Source organism: Podarcis vaucheri, assembly GCF_965113315.1.
Source record: "Podarcis vaucheri genome assembly, chromosome: 13".
Classification (NCBI taxonomy): domain Eukaryota; kingdom Metazoa; phylum Chordata; class Lepidosauria; order Squamata; family Lacertidae; genus Podarcis; species Podarcis vaucheri.
Window position 1 is genome coordinate 56,965,964 of NC_138751.1, and position 22,253 is coordinate 56,988,216.

General features: G+C 45.1%; 1 protein-coding gene across 1 annotated transcript in view; it reads right to left on the minus strand.

Annotated features, from left to right (window-relative positions):
- CORO1C (coronin 1C) overlaps window positions 1-22,253 on the minus strand; it is an 84,257-nt gene that overhangs the window by 20,756 nt on the left and 41,248 nt on the right. The window contains exons 3-4 of the mRNA XM_082196116.1: window positions 18,107-18,229; window positions 723-852 (exon numbers count right to left, since the gene is read on the minus strand). Coding sequence (XP_082052242.1) covers window positions 723-852; window positions 18,107-18,229 — 253 coding nt within the window. The remainder of the gene's footprint in view (window positions 1-722; window positions 853-18,106; window positions 18,230-22,253) is intronic.

The window sequence follows — 22,253 nt, forward strand, 5'->3', positions numbered from 1 at the left end:
CATAAGAGAATGCAGGCTTTCAGGACTCAAAGAATTCTTCATCAAGCAAACCAATTACTAGCTTGCAAAGGGCCAAGTCAACCCAGATTGGTTCAATAAAGAGCATCATTAAAACAACACTATCAGCACTTAGGATATGGAGAACCATTTTCCAATAAATTAGCACATCAATGGGTTTTCTATCCTCCCCCCCCCCAATATCACTGACCCTGCACACTGAGTTCAGTGATGCATCTAAAAATAACACCCCAAACTCCATATCTGAAAGTAAAGGTTTGGCACAGAATTGGGGGGAAAGCACTGTGCCTTTTCATAGGTGCTCATTTAGAGTCAAAAGAAAAGGGGAGGGGGGAAACAGGAATACTTACTCCAAAAGAATAAGCAGCTTTAAGAAAACTTAATGCAGATTAGAAATTTACTAGGAAATAGAGCAGAGTGAGCAAACCACCTGGTGAAGAGCAAGAAAACTAGAAAGGTAATGTAGGTTTTCAAAAGAAGTAGCTGTGACACATGACACAGGGGAAAAAGGAAGGCCAAACCCTCCAGGAAGCGGATCTTGCCCAACTGGTCATGTGAGCAGAGTATGGCTTTGCCTCCTTTCTTAACCACAGGAACACTTCCATTCGTGGCTTTGGGAGAGGTTTCTCTGGCTCTGCAAGAGCTAAAGGCCAGGCAGCTGGGAGAAGCCAATTCCTTTTGTTCCTCAGGGATCCAGAGCCTACCTGCACTTAGCAGCACATTGTGCGCAGTGGGGTGCCAGGCCACAATGCCCACCCTTTTGGAATGGCCTTCCAAGATGACCACAGGCTCTGTCAGGGGCAGCGTAAGCCCATTCTCTGGGATCTGCCAGACCTGCAAAAATGAAAAAAGAAGAAGGGTGGGGTGGGGTGGGGTGGGAGGAACCGTGGTTACTGGAATATTGTCACTTTCCAAAAGGTGGACAAAAGCATAGCTAGCTGGAGATTTGCCAAGCTGGCATTCAGATGAAGTGCCAGGTCCATTTCAGAAGCCACGATGCCTCTGCTGGCTGCTTGACTAGCCAGAGCCTCCCAGCTGGCAAGCAAACAGCTCAGGATTTCTTTCTGTAGTTTGAGTCATTCTTCCAGAGATGTGTTCCCTGCAAATCACCTGAAGGGCATGGCAAAAAGTCAGCGAACTTCTTCCAAAGGGAGCCATTCTGACTGAACCATTTGCCAAGGTGCTACTGGGGTAGGTATCAAATTTCACACACAGGTGACCAAGAAACATTATCCTGTAATGTACATGATTAGAGCTGGGCGATTTCTTGTCCACCCTCAACCTACACAGGGCCTACACAAGATCTGTGACCCACCAAACTGACTCTCCCATGCACTGAACACTCTGCTTTACCACCTGCCCCATCCACACTCACAGGGAGGATGCATTCATCTTACTTGGGGGCTTCTGAAAGTGAGGAGGACGATCCCATGTGCTGAGCAACCACATTACTGTATTAGCCCAATTATAAGCCGCACTTTCCCCCCCAAATTTGAACCGTGAAAAGTTAAAGTGCAGCTTGTATTTGCAACCTTATGCCGCCAGCAAAGCGGTGTGGCTCCCCCGCCCCCAGGAAGCAGCCCGGGAGCGCAGGGCAATGGCACACTGTCCGCCTGCCACTCCCAAGCCTCCCCCAAGCCGCCAGAAAGAAGGGGGGAGGCCCCTGGCAAAGCAGTGCTGCCCCCCCCCCAAGGAAGCAGCCTGGGTATTGTCTTTTTTTCTTTTCCCTCCTTCAATTTTAAAGGTGCAGCTGATTTGTGAGTGCGTATTATATTCGGGCCAATATGGTAAATGCTTTTCTTTCTTAGCCTAAGACAGCACAAAAGGCAAAGGGGAGTACTTAATTTTTATGTCCAAACTCAATTTCTTATTTGTTTTATTATCACAAATGGCATTCAGTGCTCCAGGAGGCATCAGCAACCAAGGGAGGATGGCAAGTTCTCAAGAAGGTCTAAAGAGAGCCCCAACCCTCCCTGCATCTGCCAAATATATTATCATCATCATCATCATCATCATTATTATTATTACATCACCATCCCGAAGATCACAGGGTGATTCACGATGTAAGCATACAAAACGAGAACACAAAATATGTAATAAACCAAAAACAAAAGCAAACCAATTACCCCACCCCTTTAAAGGCCATAGAATGTTTAATTAGCCAAAGGTCTGGCTAGAGAGAAACATTTTGCCTGGTGCCTAAAGATGCTTGCATGTATTCCTACAGGCCTGAAGGACAAAGTCTGAGCCAACAGCCACCGGCACACCCACCCACAGCAGCCTTTGAACCCCAGGGTCCTCCTTACAGGGCTTTCAGGGACGGCAAGGCTAATAAGGAAGTGTCCCCTGGGCATCTTCTGCATGAGTCACCACTGGGCAATCATGGCTTCTGAACCAGAGCTGACCTACATACAAAAGCGGGAAGAACTGCTGAGGAAGCAGAATTAACCACCAGCAGATGGCAGCAAAGTAACAATCTGCTCTATAGTCTCTTACTGCCTGCTTCTGATGAGAATACAGTGGTACCTCGGGTTACATACGCTTCAGGTTACAGACTCCGCTAACCCAGAAATAGTGCTTCAGGTTAAGAACAGAAATCGTGCTCCGGCGGTGTGGCAGCAGTGGGAGGCCCTGTTAGCTAAAGTGGTGCTTCAGGTTAAGAACAGTTTCAGGTTAAGAACGGACCTCCGGAATGAATTAAGTACTTAACCCGAGGTACCACTGTATATTATTACAGGCTCCAGCAGAATTCACATCCAAGACTCTAAAGCAAGCAAAGCCAAGTGGCTATTACCCTCCCAAGGTCAGAAGAGGCAACACTCACCTCAGAGTTTCTTATGATGGCCCACTGAAAAGTTTGAGCCAACATTCAAAGCAAAGCAGGTAATTCAAAAAGAACCCCAAGCCGTTCCAATTTAATGGGCGGAATTTGCCTAGTCAAAACAGCAAAGCAATAGTCTGATCATGAAGCTTAGAGTGCTGGAGAAAGCCACAGACAGCTAAAACAGATGATAGTTCTTGAAAATTTGAAATGGATTTAAAACTCTGCAACACTAAGAACCAGATTAAGGGAAAAAAACTATTTGTACTCTCAGTTTCTTGCAGTAAGCCAACTGTGTTTTGGTGTGTCCAAATCAGTTTCCTGAATTTATTGGGGCTTTTTCTGAAAAGCATGAGAAATATGTGGAGAGCTGAGATTTAGAGAAGTGCAGAAATGCCACTGTTCACGTGGGGAGAACACAGAGAGTATTCCACAAATGGGGAGCCACTGCAGAGAAGGCCCGTTCTCGTGTTGCCACCCTCCGGACCTCTTGAGGAGGAGGCACATGAAGAAGGGCCTCAGAAGATGATCTCAGGGTTCGGGTAGGTTCCTATGGAAACAGGCGGTCCTTGAGGTATTGTGGTCCTGAGCCGTTTAAGGCTTTATAGGTCAAAACCAGCACTTTGAATTGGCCCAGAAACTAATTGGTAGCCAGCGCAGTTGGACCAGGATCGGTGTAAGATGCTCAAACCGTCTTGCTCTGGTGAGCAACCTGGCCACCAAATTTATGCACCATCTGAAGTTTCCGAACCGTCTTCAGAGGCATAACACACTCGTAACACATTTCATAATCTAACCTTGAGGTTACCAGAGCATAGACAACAGTAGTTAGGCTGTCCCTGTCCAGATAGGGGCGTAGCTGGGCCACCAGCCGAAGCTGATGGAAGGCACTCTGGGCCACTGAGGCCACCTGAGCCTCAAGGATTCAGGAGGACCCTCAAGCTACGAACCTGCTCCTTCAGAGGGGGGGGGGGTAATCCCATCAAGAGCAAGCGATCTCCTTGGACCAAAAATCGAAGCAAGAAGAATTACCGACGATTGAAGAATGGAGGATGAAGTTAATGGACTATGCAGAACTAGATAAACTAACAGGAAGGATTCGAAACTGGCGGGACCAGAAATTCACGGAAGACTGGAGTTAATTTATGGACTATTTGAAAAGTATTTGTGAAGATCAGACGATGTTTGTAGGTTTGCAAGAAGTTTTGTGAGAAGTATTATTGGAAGTATTGCAAAAATGGAGAATGGGAAGGATGATTTGTTAAGAGATGAAAAGGCAATATAAAGTTAAGAAATGCATAAGAAGTGGTTAAAACGGTGGATCATCAGAGATGCTGATGGAAATCTAAAAAGATTGTATAAGTGGGACTTCCGGGGTGGCGCCATCGGCAATGGCGGACTCCCTCTGATCCGGAGGGACTAGCTCCGCATGAAACGGGTCTTTCCGCTACGACGAAGCGGGGACCCTTTGAAAAATCACAGGCGGATGAAGCCTGTGACCATGGGACTCGGCGGGCACTCTTAGCGCCCCCCCCAACCCGCAAAGGAACCCATTAACGGGCTCCGAAGCGAAGAGGGGGAAGTGGCGCGGCGCTGAGAGTCAACTGCTTTTTCTGTGGAGCGAAGCCGCATAAGAATAAGAATATCTTTATTGTCATTGCCCCCTTCGGGGACAACAAAATTACTTGACTGCTCCATAAAAACACTCATTAAACAATACAATACAGCAAGGGAGATTAGATGACTTTCAAAGTCCGGGCTTCCCATTCAGGGCCGAGATCGCTCTGGAGAAGAAGCTGTTCTTAAGACGACTCGTTCTTGTCTTCATCGACCTGTATCTCCGTCCCGACGGCAAGAGCTCGAAGAGACAGTGACCAGGATGCGATGGATCTTTTACTATGTCCAATGCCTTCCTATGGCACCTTGTGGCATAAATCTCCTCTAAGGTGGAGAGTGGGCAGCCAACAATGCTCTCTGCTGCCTTAACAACCCTGTACAACCCCATCCTGTCCTGGGTAGTACAGCTTCCATACCACACACATAAGCCATAAGTGAGCACGCTCTCAATGGCACAGTGATAGAAGGCAAGCAGCAGTTTCTGCGGAAGATGGTTTTTCCTTAGTATTCTCAAAAAGTACAGTCTCTGCTGCGCCTTCTTCACAAGCCCCCTTGTGTTGACACTCCAGGACAGATCCTCTTGTAATTCAATGCCCAGAAATCTGAATGTTGTTACACTCTCCACACATGAAAACAGTCTTGTAGTTGTTGGGATGCTTCAGCTGGCCATATTGTAATATCCCTCTTTATAACTGGAGTCCGTTTCCTCAATGGAATATATTCAGGAGTCAGGAGCAGGGACACATGATCAAATTGACCTAGATGTGCCAATGGTTCGGCCTTATAGGCCTGTTTGACATTTGTATACAGCCTGTCCAGAGTCTTTTCTCCCCTGGTTGCACACTTTATGTGTTGATAGAATTTAGGTAGGACCATTTTCAAATCTGCCTGGTTGAAATCCCCGCATACAAGAAATGCAGCCTCGGGATACTTGCCTTGTTGCCTGCTAATGGCATCATACAGAAGACCCATTGATGTTCGCATCAGGTGCAATGTATACTATAGTTATCAGCACTGCTGTAAATTCTCGGGGGATATATATAGGTCTGCATTTAAGCGTCATAAATTCCACACTTGGGGAGCAATAGCTAGCTATCACAGCGTGGTTTGTGCACCAGCTGTTATTCACGTATGCACACAAACCTCCCCCCCCTTTTTACCGGAGTCCTCTGTTCCATCATGGCGGAACACTGTATAGCCTGTTAGTTCTATGGCTGAATCAGAAATAATTGGTGTCAGCCAAGTTTCTGTAAGCAGCAGAAGACAGCATTCACTCACAGTTTTCTCCGTTGCTATCCACAATTTCCACTCCTCCAGCTTATTCACCAAAGATCTCACATTCACATAGAAAATGCTGGGAAGCGGTAAGTTATAATGTTGTGTCTTCAACCTTAATTGCCTTAATCGCCTTCCTCCTCTACAGCCTCTCTTCTGTTTACGGTCTCTCCTATGTCTCTTTACTCCTCAGTTCTTTGAAGTCAAAAAATCTTCCTTGCAGACGCGGAGGCACCCACCGTTGCCAAAGAGCGCTGCCTTTTTCCTGGGACAATTTGGCTTCTAAAATAATCACCCGTGAGTACTTAAATTTCGGACAATTGGACTTTAAATAAGGATCTGCAAGCAGAAAGGAATTGTACTTAAAAATTTACTTCAATTTGGCATTGAAACGGGAAGGTCTAAACAGGAAGTCAGCCTTCCGTTTCTTTGTAGACAGAATAAAGCAAAGACAACGTAAACTAGAGCTCAGAAAATCGCTTCTAAAAGATTAACTTTCATCATTTAAAATTGTTGAACCCCCCCTTCGGAAGCAGAAGAAGAAAGGGGATCTTTTTTTGGACTGTTTAAACCTGCAGAAGTGAGTTTAAAGTAAAGTAACTTTCCACCGTCCTGATGCTGGAGCGGGGTGTCAGTACTGACGTTTGAAGATCATTGACCAGAGACAAACGCTTTTGACAGACAGTTAAGAAGAGAAACATAGTGATTCCACTGTTCCCTTTCACATTTTAAAGGAACAAATATTGACATAATATCTCAAAAAGGAAACTTTGTTGCTAGATTTGTCCTTAAAAGAAATAACAAATAGAAGTTTTCCCCCTAGAGGGAGACTGTGAAACTGTAACTAATTTCAGGGAGCTTGCAGCTGTTACAGATTACAATCTTGGGAATAGACTTGTGACCTTGTAGGACAATGTATTCAGAGGCTCTGTTGGGTGCTCTCTGTAAAATAAATGCCCTACTGGAACAGTTAAATGAGAATACGGATTTGATGACTAATGCGGTCAGAATTTTTGAACAGGCAGTGGGGAACTATGTGGAGCCCATCCAGGAATTGGATCAGGAGTGTGCCCTGACAGAACAGATGAGAGAAGAGGATGTTGCTGAATCTTGGGCACCAGAGATGGAGGGAGCTGTGGCCCTGCAGGAACATGAACTTTTGGATTTGACAAATGAACTTGGAAAAAGCCAGATTTGGAAAGATAAAAGTTTGGACTGGTTTTGAAATGGGGGGTTGGATAGACCCCCCTATGCAGGGATGTTTGGACTTTCCAAGTCTGGCAATGGGCCGTGAGATGTTCGGGGCTGTGGAGGCTCTTAATCTTGGAGGGATTCTGAAACATGTTTTTAAATACTACATGGAGTTTAGTCTGGACTTTGGAAAAGGGGCTGATTTGTTGAAAAGGGTCAAAAACATTACTAAGCTGGAGTTCCCACGAGTGAAGAATTTGGAGCAAATGATTCAGCAAAGGAAACACAGCCCAGAATAACTAAGGAGATAGTACAAGAATACTTGGCAAGTTTAGATGTATTCAAGTCTCCAGGGCCAGATGAACTGCATCCAAGAGTATTAAAAGAACTGGCAGATGTGATCTCAGAACCACTGGCAGTCATCTTTTGAGAATTCCTGGAGAACAGGCGGAGTCCCGGCAGACTGGAGGAGGGCAAATGTTGTCCCTATTTTCAAAAAGGGGAAAAGAGAGGACCCAAATAATTACCGCCCAGTCAGTCTGACATCAATACCAGGGAAGATTCTGGAGCAGATCATTAAGCAAACAGTCTGTGAGCACCTAGAAAGGAATGCTGTGATCACCAATAGTCAGCATCGATTTCTGAAAAATATGTCAGACTAACCTGATCTCGTTTTTTGACAGAATTACAAGCCTGGTAGATGAAGGGAGCGCAGTGGATGTAGCCTACCTTGATTTCAGGAAGGCATTTGACAAGGTGCCCCATAATATTCTTGTAAAGAAGCTGGTAAAATGCGGTCTTGACTATGCTACCACTCAGTGGATTTGTAACTGGCTGACTGACCGAACCCAAAGGGTGCTCATCAATGGTTCCTCTTCATCCTGGAGAAGAGTGATTAGTGGGGTGCCACAGGGTTCTGTCTTGGGCCCGGTCTTATTCAACATCTTTATCAACGACTTGGATGATGGACTCAAGGGCATCCTGATCAAATTTGCAGATGACACCAAACTGGGAGGGGTGGCTAACACCCCAGAGGACAGGATCACACTTCAAAACGACCTTGACAGATTAGAGAACTGGGCCAAAACAAACAAGATGAATTTTAACAGGGAGAAATGTAAAGTATTGCACTTGGGCAAAAAAAATGAGAGGCACAAATACAAGATGGGGGACACCTGGCTTGAGAGCAGTACATGTGAAAAGGATCTAGGAGTCTTGGTTGACCACAAACTTGACATGAGCCAACAGTGTGACGCGGCAGCTAAAAAAGCCAATGCAATTCTGGGCTGCATCAATAGGAGTATAGCATCTAGATCAAGGGAAGTAATAGTGCCACTGTATTCTGCTCTGGTCAGACCTCACCTGGAGTACTGTGTCCAGTTCTGGGCACCACAGTTCAAGAAGGACACTGACAAACTAGAACGTGTCCAGAGGAGGGCAACCAAAATGGTCAAAGGCCTGGAAACGATGCCTTATGAGGAACGGCTAAGGGAGCTGGGCATGTTTAGCCTGGAGAAGAGGAGGTTAAGGGGTGATATGATAGCCATGTTCAAATATATAAAAGGATGTCACATAGAGGAGGAAGAAAGGTTGTTTTCTGCTGCTCCAGAGAAGCGGACACGGAGCAATGGATCCAAACTACAAGAAAGAAGATTCCACCTAAACAGTAGGAAGAACTTCCTGACAGTAAGAGCTGTTCGACCGTGGAATTTGCTGCCAAGGAGTGTGGTGGAGTCTCCTACTTTGGAGGTCTTTAAGCAGAGGCTTGACAACCATATGTCAGGAGTGCTCTGATGGTGTTTCCTGCTTGGCAGGGGGTTGGACTCAATGGCCCTTGTGGTCTCTTCCAACTCTATGATTCTATGATTCTTCTATGAGTGAAAGGAGAATATGAAGAAGAGCCGCGGAAGGGACATGGAACAGACTTAAGGGCCTCGGATATAAGGTTACCCGGTTAATGCGCTAGATCAATGGATAAAAAGGACTGACAAAACCCGGGACCAGGAGGAAGGGACGCTGGATGAAGATTGGATTGTTTTTATCTCTTTCTTTTTACTAGGATTGTTTTATAAAATTGATGAATGTTAGAAAAATGTTGGAACGTAATTACTTGGCTCTAGCAAAAATGTCTAATGAATTAGGCAAGAATATTATGGTTATGAGAAGTTGGTAAAAATAAGATTTAAGTTTTAAGGTTTTCTATAAGATAAGATGAAAACAGATTAAGGCAATGTAATGATAGAATATTAAATGTTTAATGAATTAGGCAAGAATATTATGGTTATGAGAAGTTGGTAAAAATAAGATTTAAGTTTTAAGTTTTAAGGTTTTCTATAAGATAAGATGAAAATAGATTAAGGTAATGTAATGATAGAATATTATGAAATATGGAAAGGATTTGCTGCAATAATTAATAACTAGGATACAAAAAAAGGGAGGAGGAGGTCAAAGAATGAAGGTAATGAAAGTTGAAGATTTAAGAATGATGGATTTGTTTTTATCTGTTTGTGGTGTATTTTTGTTTTTTTTTTTGAACCTACATTGTGTGATGTGGTTTGTTTTCCTTTGTTCTCTTTTTTTCTCTTTTTCTGCTGTTTTTCCCCCTGTAATTTTAAATTGTTTTCAATAAATATCATTTAAAAATAAATAAATAAAAAGATTGTATAAGTGATACGTTTTCAGGTACATTTTATAATTTATATGTTAAAATCAATAAAAATTATTTTTTTAAAAAAGAACAAGTGATCTCCCACCCATCTGGTCTAGGGAACCACCCACTAACAGTGCCTCCATCTTATCTGGATTAAGCTTCACTTTGTTGGCTCTCATTCAGTCCAGCACTTCCACTGCAGATGTAAAGGAGAAATAGAGCTGAGTGTCATCAGCATATTGCTGACAACGTACTCCAGTCCTCCGGATAACCCCACCCAGCAGTTTCATGTAGAAGATAAGATGGGGGATAGGATTGAGCCCTGCAAGACCCCTCATTGAAGGTTCCACGGGGCTGAAAAGCATTCCCCAAGTCACACCCTCTGGCAACAACCACCCAAGTAGGACTGGAACCACCCCAAAGCGGTGCCAGCCACCCCTAGTTTGGAGAGTCACTCCAGAAGGATGCCATGGTTGATGGTATCAAAAGCTGCTGAGAGGTTGAGAAGAATTAACAGAGACGTGTTTCCCTTGTCTCTCTCTCGACAGAGGTCATCATACAGGGCAACCATAGCACTTTCTGTGCCAAAACCAGGCCTAAACCCTGTTTGAAATGAATCCTGAAAATCAGTTTCTTCCAAAAGCGCCTGGATCTGGTCTGCAACCACTTACTCCAGAACCTTGCTCAAGAAAGGGAGATTAGCAATTAGTAGTTAGATTTTTCGAATCCAGGGAATGTTTCTTAAGGAGTGGTTTTACCACTGCCTCCTTCAAACAGGCAGGGACCTTCCCCTCTTGTAAAGAGACCTTGATCACCTCCCTGGCCCAGCCAGCTGTTCTCTCCCTGATGGTTTTTATCAGCCAAGGGGGGCAAGGGTCTGGAGCGCAAGTGGTCACTCTGACTGATCCAAGCACCTCGTCCACCCCCTCGAGCCTTACCAACTGAAACTCATCCAGCACAACAGGACTAGACTGTGCTCTGGACACCCCATGAGATTCATCTGCTAGAACAGCAGAGTCACGGTCTTGGTGGATGCAAGTGATTTTATCCTCAAAATGCTTTGCAAACAAGTCACAGTGAGCTACCATTGGTCCTATCACTTCCTTTGGGCCAGCCTGTAAAAGGCCCCATACAACCCGGAAAAGCTCTGCTGGACAACATAATGAGGATGCAATGAAGGCAGCAAAGTATGCCTTCTTTGCTGCCTTCACTGCCACTAGGTAGGCTCAGTAATGAGCCCTTACCAGTGTTTGGTTGCATTCATTCAGATCTTTCCTCCACTTGCCTTGATGATATCAAGGCAGCCATATGGCCTGCAACATAATAATAATAATAATAATAATAATAATAATAATAATAATAATAAATTTTATTTATACCCCACCCTCCCCAGCCGAAGCTGGGCTCAAGGTGGCTAACAACAATCAAAATAATCCAACATTCTAAAAACCTTTCATTATAAAAATTAATTAAAATCAAATTGATGGCAACCATTAAGCAAAATTCTGTGCAGATTGCCAGAGGAGGGGGTCAGGCTGCGCCCTGACCCAAGGCCTGGTGGAACAGCTCTGTCTTACAGGCCCTGCGGAAAGATGTCAGGTCCCGCAGGGCCCTAGTCTCTTGTGACATAGCGTGCCACCAGATTGGAGCCGCGGCCGAGAAAGCCCTGGCTCTAGTTGAGGCCCGCCTAACCTCTCTGTGGCCTGGGATCTTCATGATGTTTTTATTTGCAGACCGTAAGTTCTTCTGTGGGACATACCAGGAGAGGCAGTCCCGTAGGTACGAGGGTCCTAGGCCGTATAGGGCTTTAAGGAGAGACGCCAACCCTTTAACATGAACGGAGCTGTTTAACTGGATTGAAGTGTGAGAGAGTACACTACTGGAAGATTTCCACAGGTAATTGGGGAAGCAGGAGGACTAACAGACAGATCAGATAACAGCACAGCAGCAGAAGCCAAGACAGGCCTGAGTCAGGTCTATGAAGCATGGGAGAAAGACAAACAGGCCCAAATCCTTTTCTGCAGGAGTGCTCAAAGTATGGTCTGGGGTAAATATGGTGTACACAGGCCACAGCCTCTCTTTCTTTGCTTGCAAGGGTTGGCCTACAGACCTATCAGTTGCAGCTCTCTTGAAATGCTGCACTCTGGTAAATTCACAACCAGTCGGGCACTGCTGACTGCAGAGAGACTACACTCAGGAAGCCAAACATTACATAATGGGAAATGCCCAAGCAACTACCAGCTTTGCTCCAGGTGCACAAACTGAGAACCTAATACATGTGCCAACTTGAATGCTTACAAGAAAAGACATACTTGACCAGGAAGACCCAAACACACATGTGGTCAGCTAAGCCCTCAATGTCATGCAAAATAAGGTAACTAAAGCAATACCAAGATTGGGTCAAACATACCTAGTTTTACACTGGCCCCATTTTTCCATAATTCATAAACATTCTGACCACAAAAGCATTCCTAGATTTGGCTGCCACTAGAAGTCTAGGTGCCAAGAATTTACATGATGTCAGATGCATTCATTCCAACAAGTGACACCTCTGACAACCATTTTCGTTGACAGCTGCCCTCAAAAAACAGCAGAGCTTCACGGGATTCCTTCAGACAATCGGTTTCTGGAATATTCATCCCAATTTGCTTGCAGAAAGTCTATGCAGAGGTTATTGAGCAAGTTGTTATGATTTGTCTATAGGGAGGTTGGGTAGTCTTCAGTGATGTCTCTAATTGCTAAGTTGTTGGTTGTTTATCTATAGAAGAATAAAATACTACTGTTCAGCTTCAAGAGGCCTCAAGGCAGTGTGCAACATTTATTAATTACAAAGAGCGCTCACTAATGGTTCCTCATCACCCAGGAAAAAAGTGACAAGTGGGGTTCTGCAGGGCTCCGTCCTGGGCCCCTTGTTGTTCAACGTCTTTATAAATGACTTGGACGAAAGTATTCAGGGGACGCTCATCAAATTTGTAGATGACACCAAACTGGGAGACATAGCCAACATCACAGATAGACTCAGAATTCAAGATGACTGTAACAAATTGGAGAACTGGGCCCAAACTAACAAAATGAATTTCAATAGGGACAAATGTCTACACTAAGGCAGGAAGAAGTAGCTGCACAAATATAATATGGGGGACACCTGGCTTGCCAGTAGTACATGTGAAAAGGTTCTGGGGTCTTAGTAGACCACAGGCTGAACATGAGTCAACAGTGTGATGCAGCAGCAAAAAAAGCTAATATTATTCTAGGCTATATCAAGAAAAGTACATTGTTCCAATCAAGGGAAGTCGTAGTACCACTCTATTCTGCCATGCTCAGACCACACCTGTTCTGGGCACACAATTTAAGAAGGATATTGACAAGCTGCAATGTGTGCAGGTGAGGGCAACCAAGATGCTAGGGGTCTGGAAACCAAGCCTTATGAAGAATGGTTGAGAGAACTGGCTATGTTTCACGTGGAGAAGAAGAGACTGAGAGGAGATATGATGGCCACCTTCAAATATCTGATGGGCTGTCACATGGAGGATGGAGGGTAGGACCAATAGCTTCAAGTTACAAGAAAAGTGATTCCGACTAAACACCAGGACGAACTTTGTGACTGTAAGAGCTGTTCCATAGTGGAATGGACTCCCTTAGAAGGTGGTGGATTTTTAAGCAGAAGTCGGGTGGCTATCTGTCATGGATGCTTAGTTTAGATTACAGAAGGTTGGAATAGATGACCCTTGGGGATCCCTTCCAACTCTAGAATTCTATGCCAAGATAGAATTCTAGAATAGAATCGCTCCAATGTTTTTGTATTCTTCCTTTCCCAAACCAATTTGCCACATGAATGTCCACAAGGAACAAACTAAAGCAGCCACATGTGGCAAAACAGCCCCTAAACATGACAAAGGCAGCCACTTGGGAAGGGGGGCAGTTTCAGCTGTTCATTTCTACAAAGATGAATTTCTAGGGCTGAAGAGAAGCCACACCCTCTGATCTGGGAGGCTGGTCCCCAATTCCAACTGTGTAGAAAGAACCTGTAGTTAATTTGGTGGCAAAGGAAATGTTCTCTGCACATGTACAAAGAAGCGCTGCACCAAAGTGAGCCTGGCCTCAAACTCAACCCTGGTTAGAAATTCCTCACCCCCTCAGCTCTGCTTTCTCCATTTCCCTCCTGGATTTTACACTGCCTCAAGAGAGTGCTTTGTCTCAGAGTCCATAATGAGTTTACCAGTTCAGTTTTGAGATCCCTCCATGGCAGGATCTAGTTATAATTATTTCTCGTTTCACTGGGGTTCTGTCTTATATCACACCCATCTACCACCCATGACATCCAGGTGCTTCAAGGGAACTATAGGCCACCAGTGACTTACTGAGAAAACCCACAGCTATCAGCATAATGCATTTGTCTGGAACTTCAAGCCAATGGTCATGATTGGCATCACTGTAAACTCAAACCTTTTGCTTTTTTGAAGATCCTGGATGTCCAGCAAAGCAGCAGAACAGACTGAATGACTCAGGCTGAAATTAATTCCTCCCATTTGAGAAGAGCCATTTGGCATCCTCCACAAAACCCTAATATAATCCAACATTCTCCAGCTGAGGAAGACAAAACCTGCAGTACATTACCAACATTCAAAAGGTTCTGAAGAATCCACATTTAAGCAGTTCCTTATTTCCTAGCATGAGAAAAATCATTCTTCAAAGTGAGCATTCAGACTAGGCGGCCTCATGGCAGCATTTTACAGCAAACCCCTCTAGAAGTTAAGCAAGAAAGAAGCCAAAAGGGCTGGACTGCTCACCTCTCCGCATTGTGAAAAAACACGTATTATTTAAAAAAAAAAACATGCAAGTCTTCTCTCTCTGCTGAAGCTAAGCAGACATGGGTCTGAATGGACCTGGATGGGAGTCTGTGGGGGTCCCCATGTAAGAAGAGGGTAAAAGGGAAACTCAATCAGAGACTGACTGCCATCAGTGTGTTTAGGAAGACCTTTTAAAAACGTAAAAATATTTTGCTCTGGTGGCAAAATGAGCAAAGCGAAGCTGCTTGGAGAATCTCTGAGGAATTATGGGACTTCAAAAGTGATCGCCTCTGAGGACATGGAGCAGGCCTCAGCCACGTGATTGTGTAAATTTCTTAGTTTGGACCTGTTACCTTAAAAACTGAAAAGCAGCCTAGAAAGGTACTATTAAAAGCAGAAAAGCTATTAATCTTCGCTCTTGGTGCTGCACGTCAGCCCAAGATCACTATCCCCACGCACATTTACCATACTTTCCTTTGGTTCCCCATATCCCCCTCCATAAGGTGAAAAAACATCTGGGAGAGGATGATTTTGAGCAAATAGCTCAGTAACCTATTTTTCCTCCACCCCCCTTAATTGCAGTCCCCAAGGCTGCTTTTCAGTTTAAAATAAAACAGGGAAAGAAATTCCCAACTGCATGTAATGTAAGGATGGGGAATGGACGGCCAGTAGGCCCATTTCAACCTGGAATTAGCGGCACAACCATCACAATAAATATAGTGGTGCCTCGCAAGACGAAATTAATTCGTTCTGCGAGTTTTTTCGTCTTGCGAATTTTTCATCTTGCGAAGCACGGTTTCCCATAGGAAACGGTTTTAAGAAAAAGGAAACAAACTTGCAGGACATTTTCGTCTTGTGAAGCAAGCCCATAGGGAAATTCGTCTTGCGAAGCAACTCAAAAAACGAAAAACTCTTTTGTCTTGCGAGTTTTTCGTCTTGCGAGGTACCACTGTATGTCTATTGCTTCTTTTGTTTCTAATGATTTGTATTAATTGTATTACAGTTTGAATTCCATAAGATTGCAAGGCACAGGTAGAAAAACCATTAAGTAATCCACCCAGATGCTCAGCAGTTTTCAAGTGAACTGTGGGTGGGAAGTTTGAAAACCACTTCTCTGGATCATTCTCCCTAGTTCCCCTTCCATCTCCCACATAAAATTCTAATAATCTTAAGCTCTGTGAAATTCCTCCCAATGTTTAATTTCTCCTTGTAGCTCTTTCAGAACTTCCAGGGTATGACTGTTGTTACTTTTTTGCCATGGGAACTGAAAGTGACTTACAATATTTTAATCCAAAAACAAAACAGATACCTTAAAATCAGTATAAAAAATCATTTTTTAAAAGTTTGTTTCCCCACACTGCATCTTAATACAGCTTTCTTGTCTCAGGGCTCTACCTGGAATCAACAAGTTGGGCCAAATCACATGACACTGTTCCAAGCCAGAGACAGGCGTGGACATTAAGCTTACGGCCAAAAGGGTATGAAATTTATCCCGCCCCCTCCAACTTGACCAAAGAGAAAAGGCAATTATAATATTAATATAACTATCTATTGTTTATCATTTATCCCAGCCATGCACTTGAGACGAGAGAGAAACACAAGAACAAAACAGGAGGAGGACAATGAATAGGTGGAAATAGAACGAGAGGCAGGTATGAGCGCCAGGCAGGGCAGTTAAGCCGCTTGCTCCTGCCGCTCCTGCCGCTGTTCCCTTAGCAGGAGACAGACTGGACTTCTGCTTTGCTGCTACTGCTACTGCTCTCTCTCTCTCTCTCTCTCTCTCTCTCTCCTCTCGGCAATGACGGCAGGCTGTAGTAGCTGAAGGCTGCACCCCAGCATGTGCACACTGCCCAATTTCTCTCCTCCTCCTCTCCTCTCCGGGATTCTTCTGCAGCACGTAGATGCTGCCTCTTCCTCTCCCCACCAAAGCCCCTGAATGGAGCCGCATGCTCCTTCCTCTCCAACCAACTTGCACGGTGTCAGCCGGATCGTGAAGATGCCAGTCACCAAACCTGGCAACAAGACAACTTCACTTGGTCACAAGTGGAGCATGGCAGCCAGAGGATTTCAAACACTGCCTGGAAGGGGTCCCAAATCGGCCTGTGAGGTTAATCCCCTCAAACCATGCCCAACTGCTCCACACCCCATGCCATATGTGGGGAACTCAATTGCCCTGCCCTGCCCTGCCCTGCCCTGCCGAAAGCTTTGCAAGCCCTAAGTTCAGGGCTGCTAAGCACTGGGCTGGCAACCCCCCTGGTGCTGTGGTGCTCGACAACTAGCTGGCTGTCAGGAGTGTGGGAAGCACTGTGCAAGGGACGTGGATAGGCTGGCTTTCCTGCCACCTGTCAAAGTTAGGGGTCGGGGGGAGGGAGGGAACAGATGAAGATGGCAGGATCTTCCACCTGTCCAAGGCTCCTCACCCTGGAGTACCATGTCACCAGGTGCTGAAGCTGTGCTAAGTGGTAGGTTTGAAATGTGGACTTAATCCTGATTAGGAGGGAGGGATCCAGCCTCAAGAAACTTAAAAATAAAAAACCACCTTCTTAAGGCATTCAATTGAACATACATTTTGTTAGAAACCATATCAACTCTTAACATTTTTAAAAAAACAAAACAAAAGAGTCCTGAGAAGGGAAAGGCAAGTAGTGACATCACTAGAGTCAACTTGAGCTATCCAACAGGAAGAACCGGTTTTCCCTGGGGTCAGTCCTGAAGATAAGGCTATACCTAAATACAAAATAGGATAGAGATGGCATTTTCTAGCTCATTGCTCAAGTTATGTATCTACACAGCCCCAGATACTTTAGGTCCCTAATGAACAAATGGCTTTACCATTCTGAGGCAGCGGTAGATGACAGCAAACAAGGGTCTTCACAGTTCTCCCCAGTAAGCAGACAGCAAATGGCCACAGACACTCAAACTTCCCATGATTCCTCTTGTCTCTCAACTGGTAAAATGAAGGTGGGGGGAGAAGATCCCTGCTTTGGACATTTTCCCCCTATACTCATTAGAAAATCAGTTGTCACCAAACTCCAAACTGTTCTGTTAAAAAAAAAACCACTCTCCTCCAATGCCAAACAAGTTTCTCCAAGCAACTTGGGTTAGAGGCAAATATCTCTCTCTGTCAAGAAGCTCAAATTAACTTCTATCGAACCTCCAGACGGCATTCATTACATTTCATGTGCCTTCTGAATCATGTTTCTTACAGTACGTTCCAACATCCTTTAGCACACAATCCTGTTTAGTGGTGAACTCTGCAAACCCAAATTGCTTCTTTTTAAATGTCAACGTCTTCCAAAGTGAGATCACAGGAGATGGTGCAGGATAAGCCACCATGAGATAGAAAACAAATCCAGACGTCAGATGGATTAAGAGGTGCAACACACAGGTATGAACTTAGTGCTATATAAAATTAAATCCACCTATCTTGATATTGTGGCTTTTTAATTCAATTTTTAGACAAACAAGAATTCAACACAGAACCATTTCAAGTGCAGTGAAGGCCAATTTTCCTTTCAGTGTTATTCACTCCAGTTCTGCATGCTGTGACAATGCAAGTAATATTTTCTGCCTTTCAGTGTACCATCTATGAGCCCACAGCAGTTGTATTTTAAAGCTGGAACAAGGATGACTGGCTGCCAGTTTAAAATGACTACCATACGGCTAACTTAATGAAGGGCTACAAAACTACTTCCAAGTGAAAGCAAGAAACAACTTTTTGAGATGCTTAATGCAGCGACTCACCATGACAGTGCAGTCTTCTGAGCCGCTGGCGATGACTTGATCATTGTGAGGACACCACTCTATGTCAAGCACAGGTCCCGTATGGCCACAAACTGTGGGGTAGGATTTGTCAATTCTACCTGTCTGAAGAGAGTGAAAAAAGTGCTGTAATGTACAGAACAAGGAACAAAATACAAAAAAGCCAGGGATAGATGACCTGCCTCTCTCCAAATGCTGCTGAACAACAACTCCCATCCGTCCCAGCCAGAAGGCCAATGGTCAGGAATGATGGGAACTGCAGTCAAACCTCTGGAGGTCACAACTTCCACACCCCCAAAGTCAGCACTTCATGTTCAGTAAATTATCTCTTACACACAAAATATAGAAATGTATGGTGCTAAGGTTTTTTAACAGTCACACCTTGACTGTAATAGGTTAACTGAAGGCAAAGTTAATTGCTCAAATTCACATAGACAAACATTGGCGGCAGCTCTCCTGGGGTTCCATCAGACTGTTTGGCCATCTATTCCAGTGTTGCCTACTCTGACTGACAGCTCTCTAGGATGGGATGAGGGAGGCCTTTCCCATTAACTGATGCTACCAGAGATCCTCTGAATGGAAATGGCAAGGAGTGAAGCTGAGGCCTTCTGTATGCAAGCAGGGGTGCTTTCCCCTGGAGCTAGGGCAGCTTTCCAAACTTACAGTGGTGCCTCGCAAGACGAAATTAATTCGTTCCGCAAGTCTCTTCGTCTTGCGGTTTTTTCGTCTTGCGATGCACGGTTTCCCATAGGAATGCATTGAAAATCAATTAATGCGTTCCTAGGGAAACCGCCTTCAGACCAGGTCCGGGGACAGTCTGTCCCCCAACCTCTTCTGAAGGCTGGGGGGGGGGGGAAACAAGGGCTTTTCTTCCCACTGCCAGCATTTTAAAAAAACCCGGACCTGGGGCTGCAGGGAGAAGATCGCTTCTTCCCCGCTGTCCCCGGACTTCTTTTGATGCAAGGGGCGGCGTGGAGAAGCGATCTCCCCACAGCCCCTTGCTTCAAAAGAAGTCCGGGGACAGCGGGGGGAGAAGATCGCTTCTTCCCCGCTGTCCCTGGACCTCTTTTGAAGCAAGGGGCGGCGTGGAGAAGCGATCTGCCCGCAGCCCCTTGCTTCAAAAGAAGTCCGGGGACAGCGGGGGGAGAAGATCACTTCTTCCCCGCTGTCCCCGGACCTCTTTTGAAGCAAGGGGCGGCGTGGAGATCGCTTCTCCACGCCGCCCCTTGCTTCAAAAGAGGTCCGGGGACAGCGGGAAGACCCGCTGTCCCCGGAGCTTGCAGGGCAAGCTTCGTTTTGCGAAGCAAGCCCATAGGGAAATTCGTCTTGCGAGGCAACTCGAAAACGAAAAAACCTTTCGTTTTGCGGGTTTTTCGTCTCGCGAGGCGTTCGTCTTGCAAGGTACCACTGTATTTCAAAGTTTGCATGGCTGTAATGTCAGAAAAACCTTTAAGCTGTATTTCTCCAAAGATTTGCACTTGTTTAAGTGTTTAAAACTCACCCCATTTATTGAACTGTAGGCAGATCCATGACAGCTGCCTTTTTCAGACACAAACACCTATGACTGGGTTTCCTAAGCTACTCCTTGCTCCTTATGCTGCTTGAACCCTGGATCATGCATCCACTTACTGCACTGCTAATTCCAGGGAAGTGAGTTTCCCCCCCAATTCAGAGTTGACTGTGCATAAGGTTTCAGAAGCAGCGATAGCCATTAGCTCTTGCAGACTGACATAAACCTGCTTGTCAAAATCAGGAGAGAGGGGCAAGTCCTAAAGGACTATGAGACACAGCAACAAAAAGCAATCCTTACAGAGTTCCACTGAAACTGAATAGAGAGGTATCTCTTCTTCACAGCTAGGAACATGTCATGGGCATGGCCACTTAAATGCCTATCTTGTGCCTGTCACCAGATGGAGAGGTGAATATACACAGCCTCTGATCAAAGAGCAAATTGCTACTGCAACCTTTAAGGAACCACCAAACTGCTTGCTGGCCAATGGTGTGTCAGACCAAGCCAGCACACTATCACCTGCAAGCCCCTGGGCAGCAGCTTCTATCTGCATGTACACACTATCTTAAAGAAGGGGTGGTGATCCTCCAGCCCACCAATGTTGAGGGCTGAGGGGAGTTGGGAGTTCAACACCATCCATCCTGTCGACAGGAAACATCATGGACATGACTGTGATGATGGCTGGGAGTTTGCTAAGAGGGAGATAGTAAAAGCACACCGTCAGGCAATACCAATGAGACGGAAACATGGAAGGTGCCTAAAGAAGCCAGGGTGGCTATCTAAAGAACTTTTAACTGAGTTAAGATTAAAAAAGGATGTGTACAAAAAATGGAAAAGGGGGGAAACCACCAAAGAGGAATTCAAACAAATAGCCAGCACATGTAGACACAAAGTCAGAAAAGCTAAAGCACAGAATGAACTCAGGCTTGCTAGAGAGGTTAAAAGCAACAAAAAAGGCTTTTATGGGTATGTTTGTGAGCAAAAGGAAGAACAAAGAAACAGTGGGGTCACTCAGAGGAAAAGATGGTGAAATGCAAACAGGGGACACAGAAAGGGCTGAACTCCTCAATGCCTTCTTTGCCTCAGTCTTCTCCGATAAAGAAAACAATGCCCGACCTGAAGAATTTGGAGCAAATGATTCAGCAGAGGAAACACAGCCCAGAGTAACTAAGGAGATAGTACAAGAATACTTGGCTAGTTTAGATGTATTCAAGTCTCCAGGGCCAGATGAACTGCATCCAAGAGTATTAAAAGAACTGGCAGATGTGATCTCAGAACCACTGGCAGTCATCTTTGAGAATTCCTGGAGAACAGGCGAAGTCCCGGCAGACTGGAGGAGGGCAAATGTTGTCCCTATTTTCAAAAAGGGGAAAAGAGAGGACCCAAATAATTATCGCCCAGTCAGTCTGACATCAATACCAGGGAAGATTCTGGAGCAGATCATTAAGCAAACAGTCTGTGAGCACCTAGAAAGGAATGCTGTGATCACCAATAGTCAGCATGGATTTCTGAAAAATAAGTCATGTCAGACTAACCTGATCTCGTTTTTTGACAGAATTACAAGCCTGGTAGATGAAGGGAACGCAGTGGATGTAGCCTACCTTGATTTCAGCAAGGCATTTGACAAGGTGCCCCATGATATTCTTGTAAAGAAGCTGGTAAAATGCGGTCTTGACTATGCTACCACTCAGTGGATTTGTAACTGGCTGGCTGACTGAACCCAAAGGGTGCTCATCAATGGTTCCTCTTCATCCTGGAGAAGAGTGACTAGTGGGGTGCCACAGGGTTCTGTCTTGGGCCCGGTCTTATTCAACATCTTTATCAATGACTTGGATGATGGACTCAAGGGCATCCTGATCAAATTTGCAGATGACACCAAACTGGGAGGGGTGGCTAACACCCCAGAGGACAGGATCACACTTCAAAATGACCTTGACAGATTAGAGAACTGGGCCAAAACAAACAAGATGAACTTTAACAGGGAGAAATGTAAAGTATTGCACTTGGGCAAAAAAAATGAGAGGCACAAATACAAGATGGGGGACACCTGGCTTGAGAGCAGTACATGTGAAAAGGATCTAGGAGTCTTGGTTGACCACAAACTTGACATGAGCCAATAGTGTGACGCGGCAGCTAAAAAAGCCAATGCAATTCTGGGCTGCATCAATAGGAGTATAGCATCTAGATCAAGGGAAGTAATAGTGCCACTGTATTCTGCTCTGGTCAGACCTCACCTGGAGTACTGTGTCCAGTTCTGGGCACCACAGTTCAAGAAGGACACTGACAAACTGGAACGTGTCCAGAGGAGGGCAACCAAAATGGTCAAAGGCCTGGAAACGATGCCTTATGAGGAACGGCTAAGGGAGCTGGGCATGTTTAGCCTGGAGAAGAGGAGGTTAAGGGGTGATATGATAGGAGAACCTATTTCCTCTATGCCAAAATCTAAATGGAGTGGTAGATGGATGGTCTGGGCGGGGGGAGATGAGTACTACATCTAAGGAATACAAAATCAACAGGTTGAGGGGCTTGTGAAAAATTTAACTCTCTAACATGGCAACACCTGAACATTTTAAAGAGAAAAATACAGAACTATCTTAATAGAGAACCAACATTGTGTGA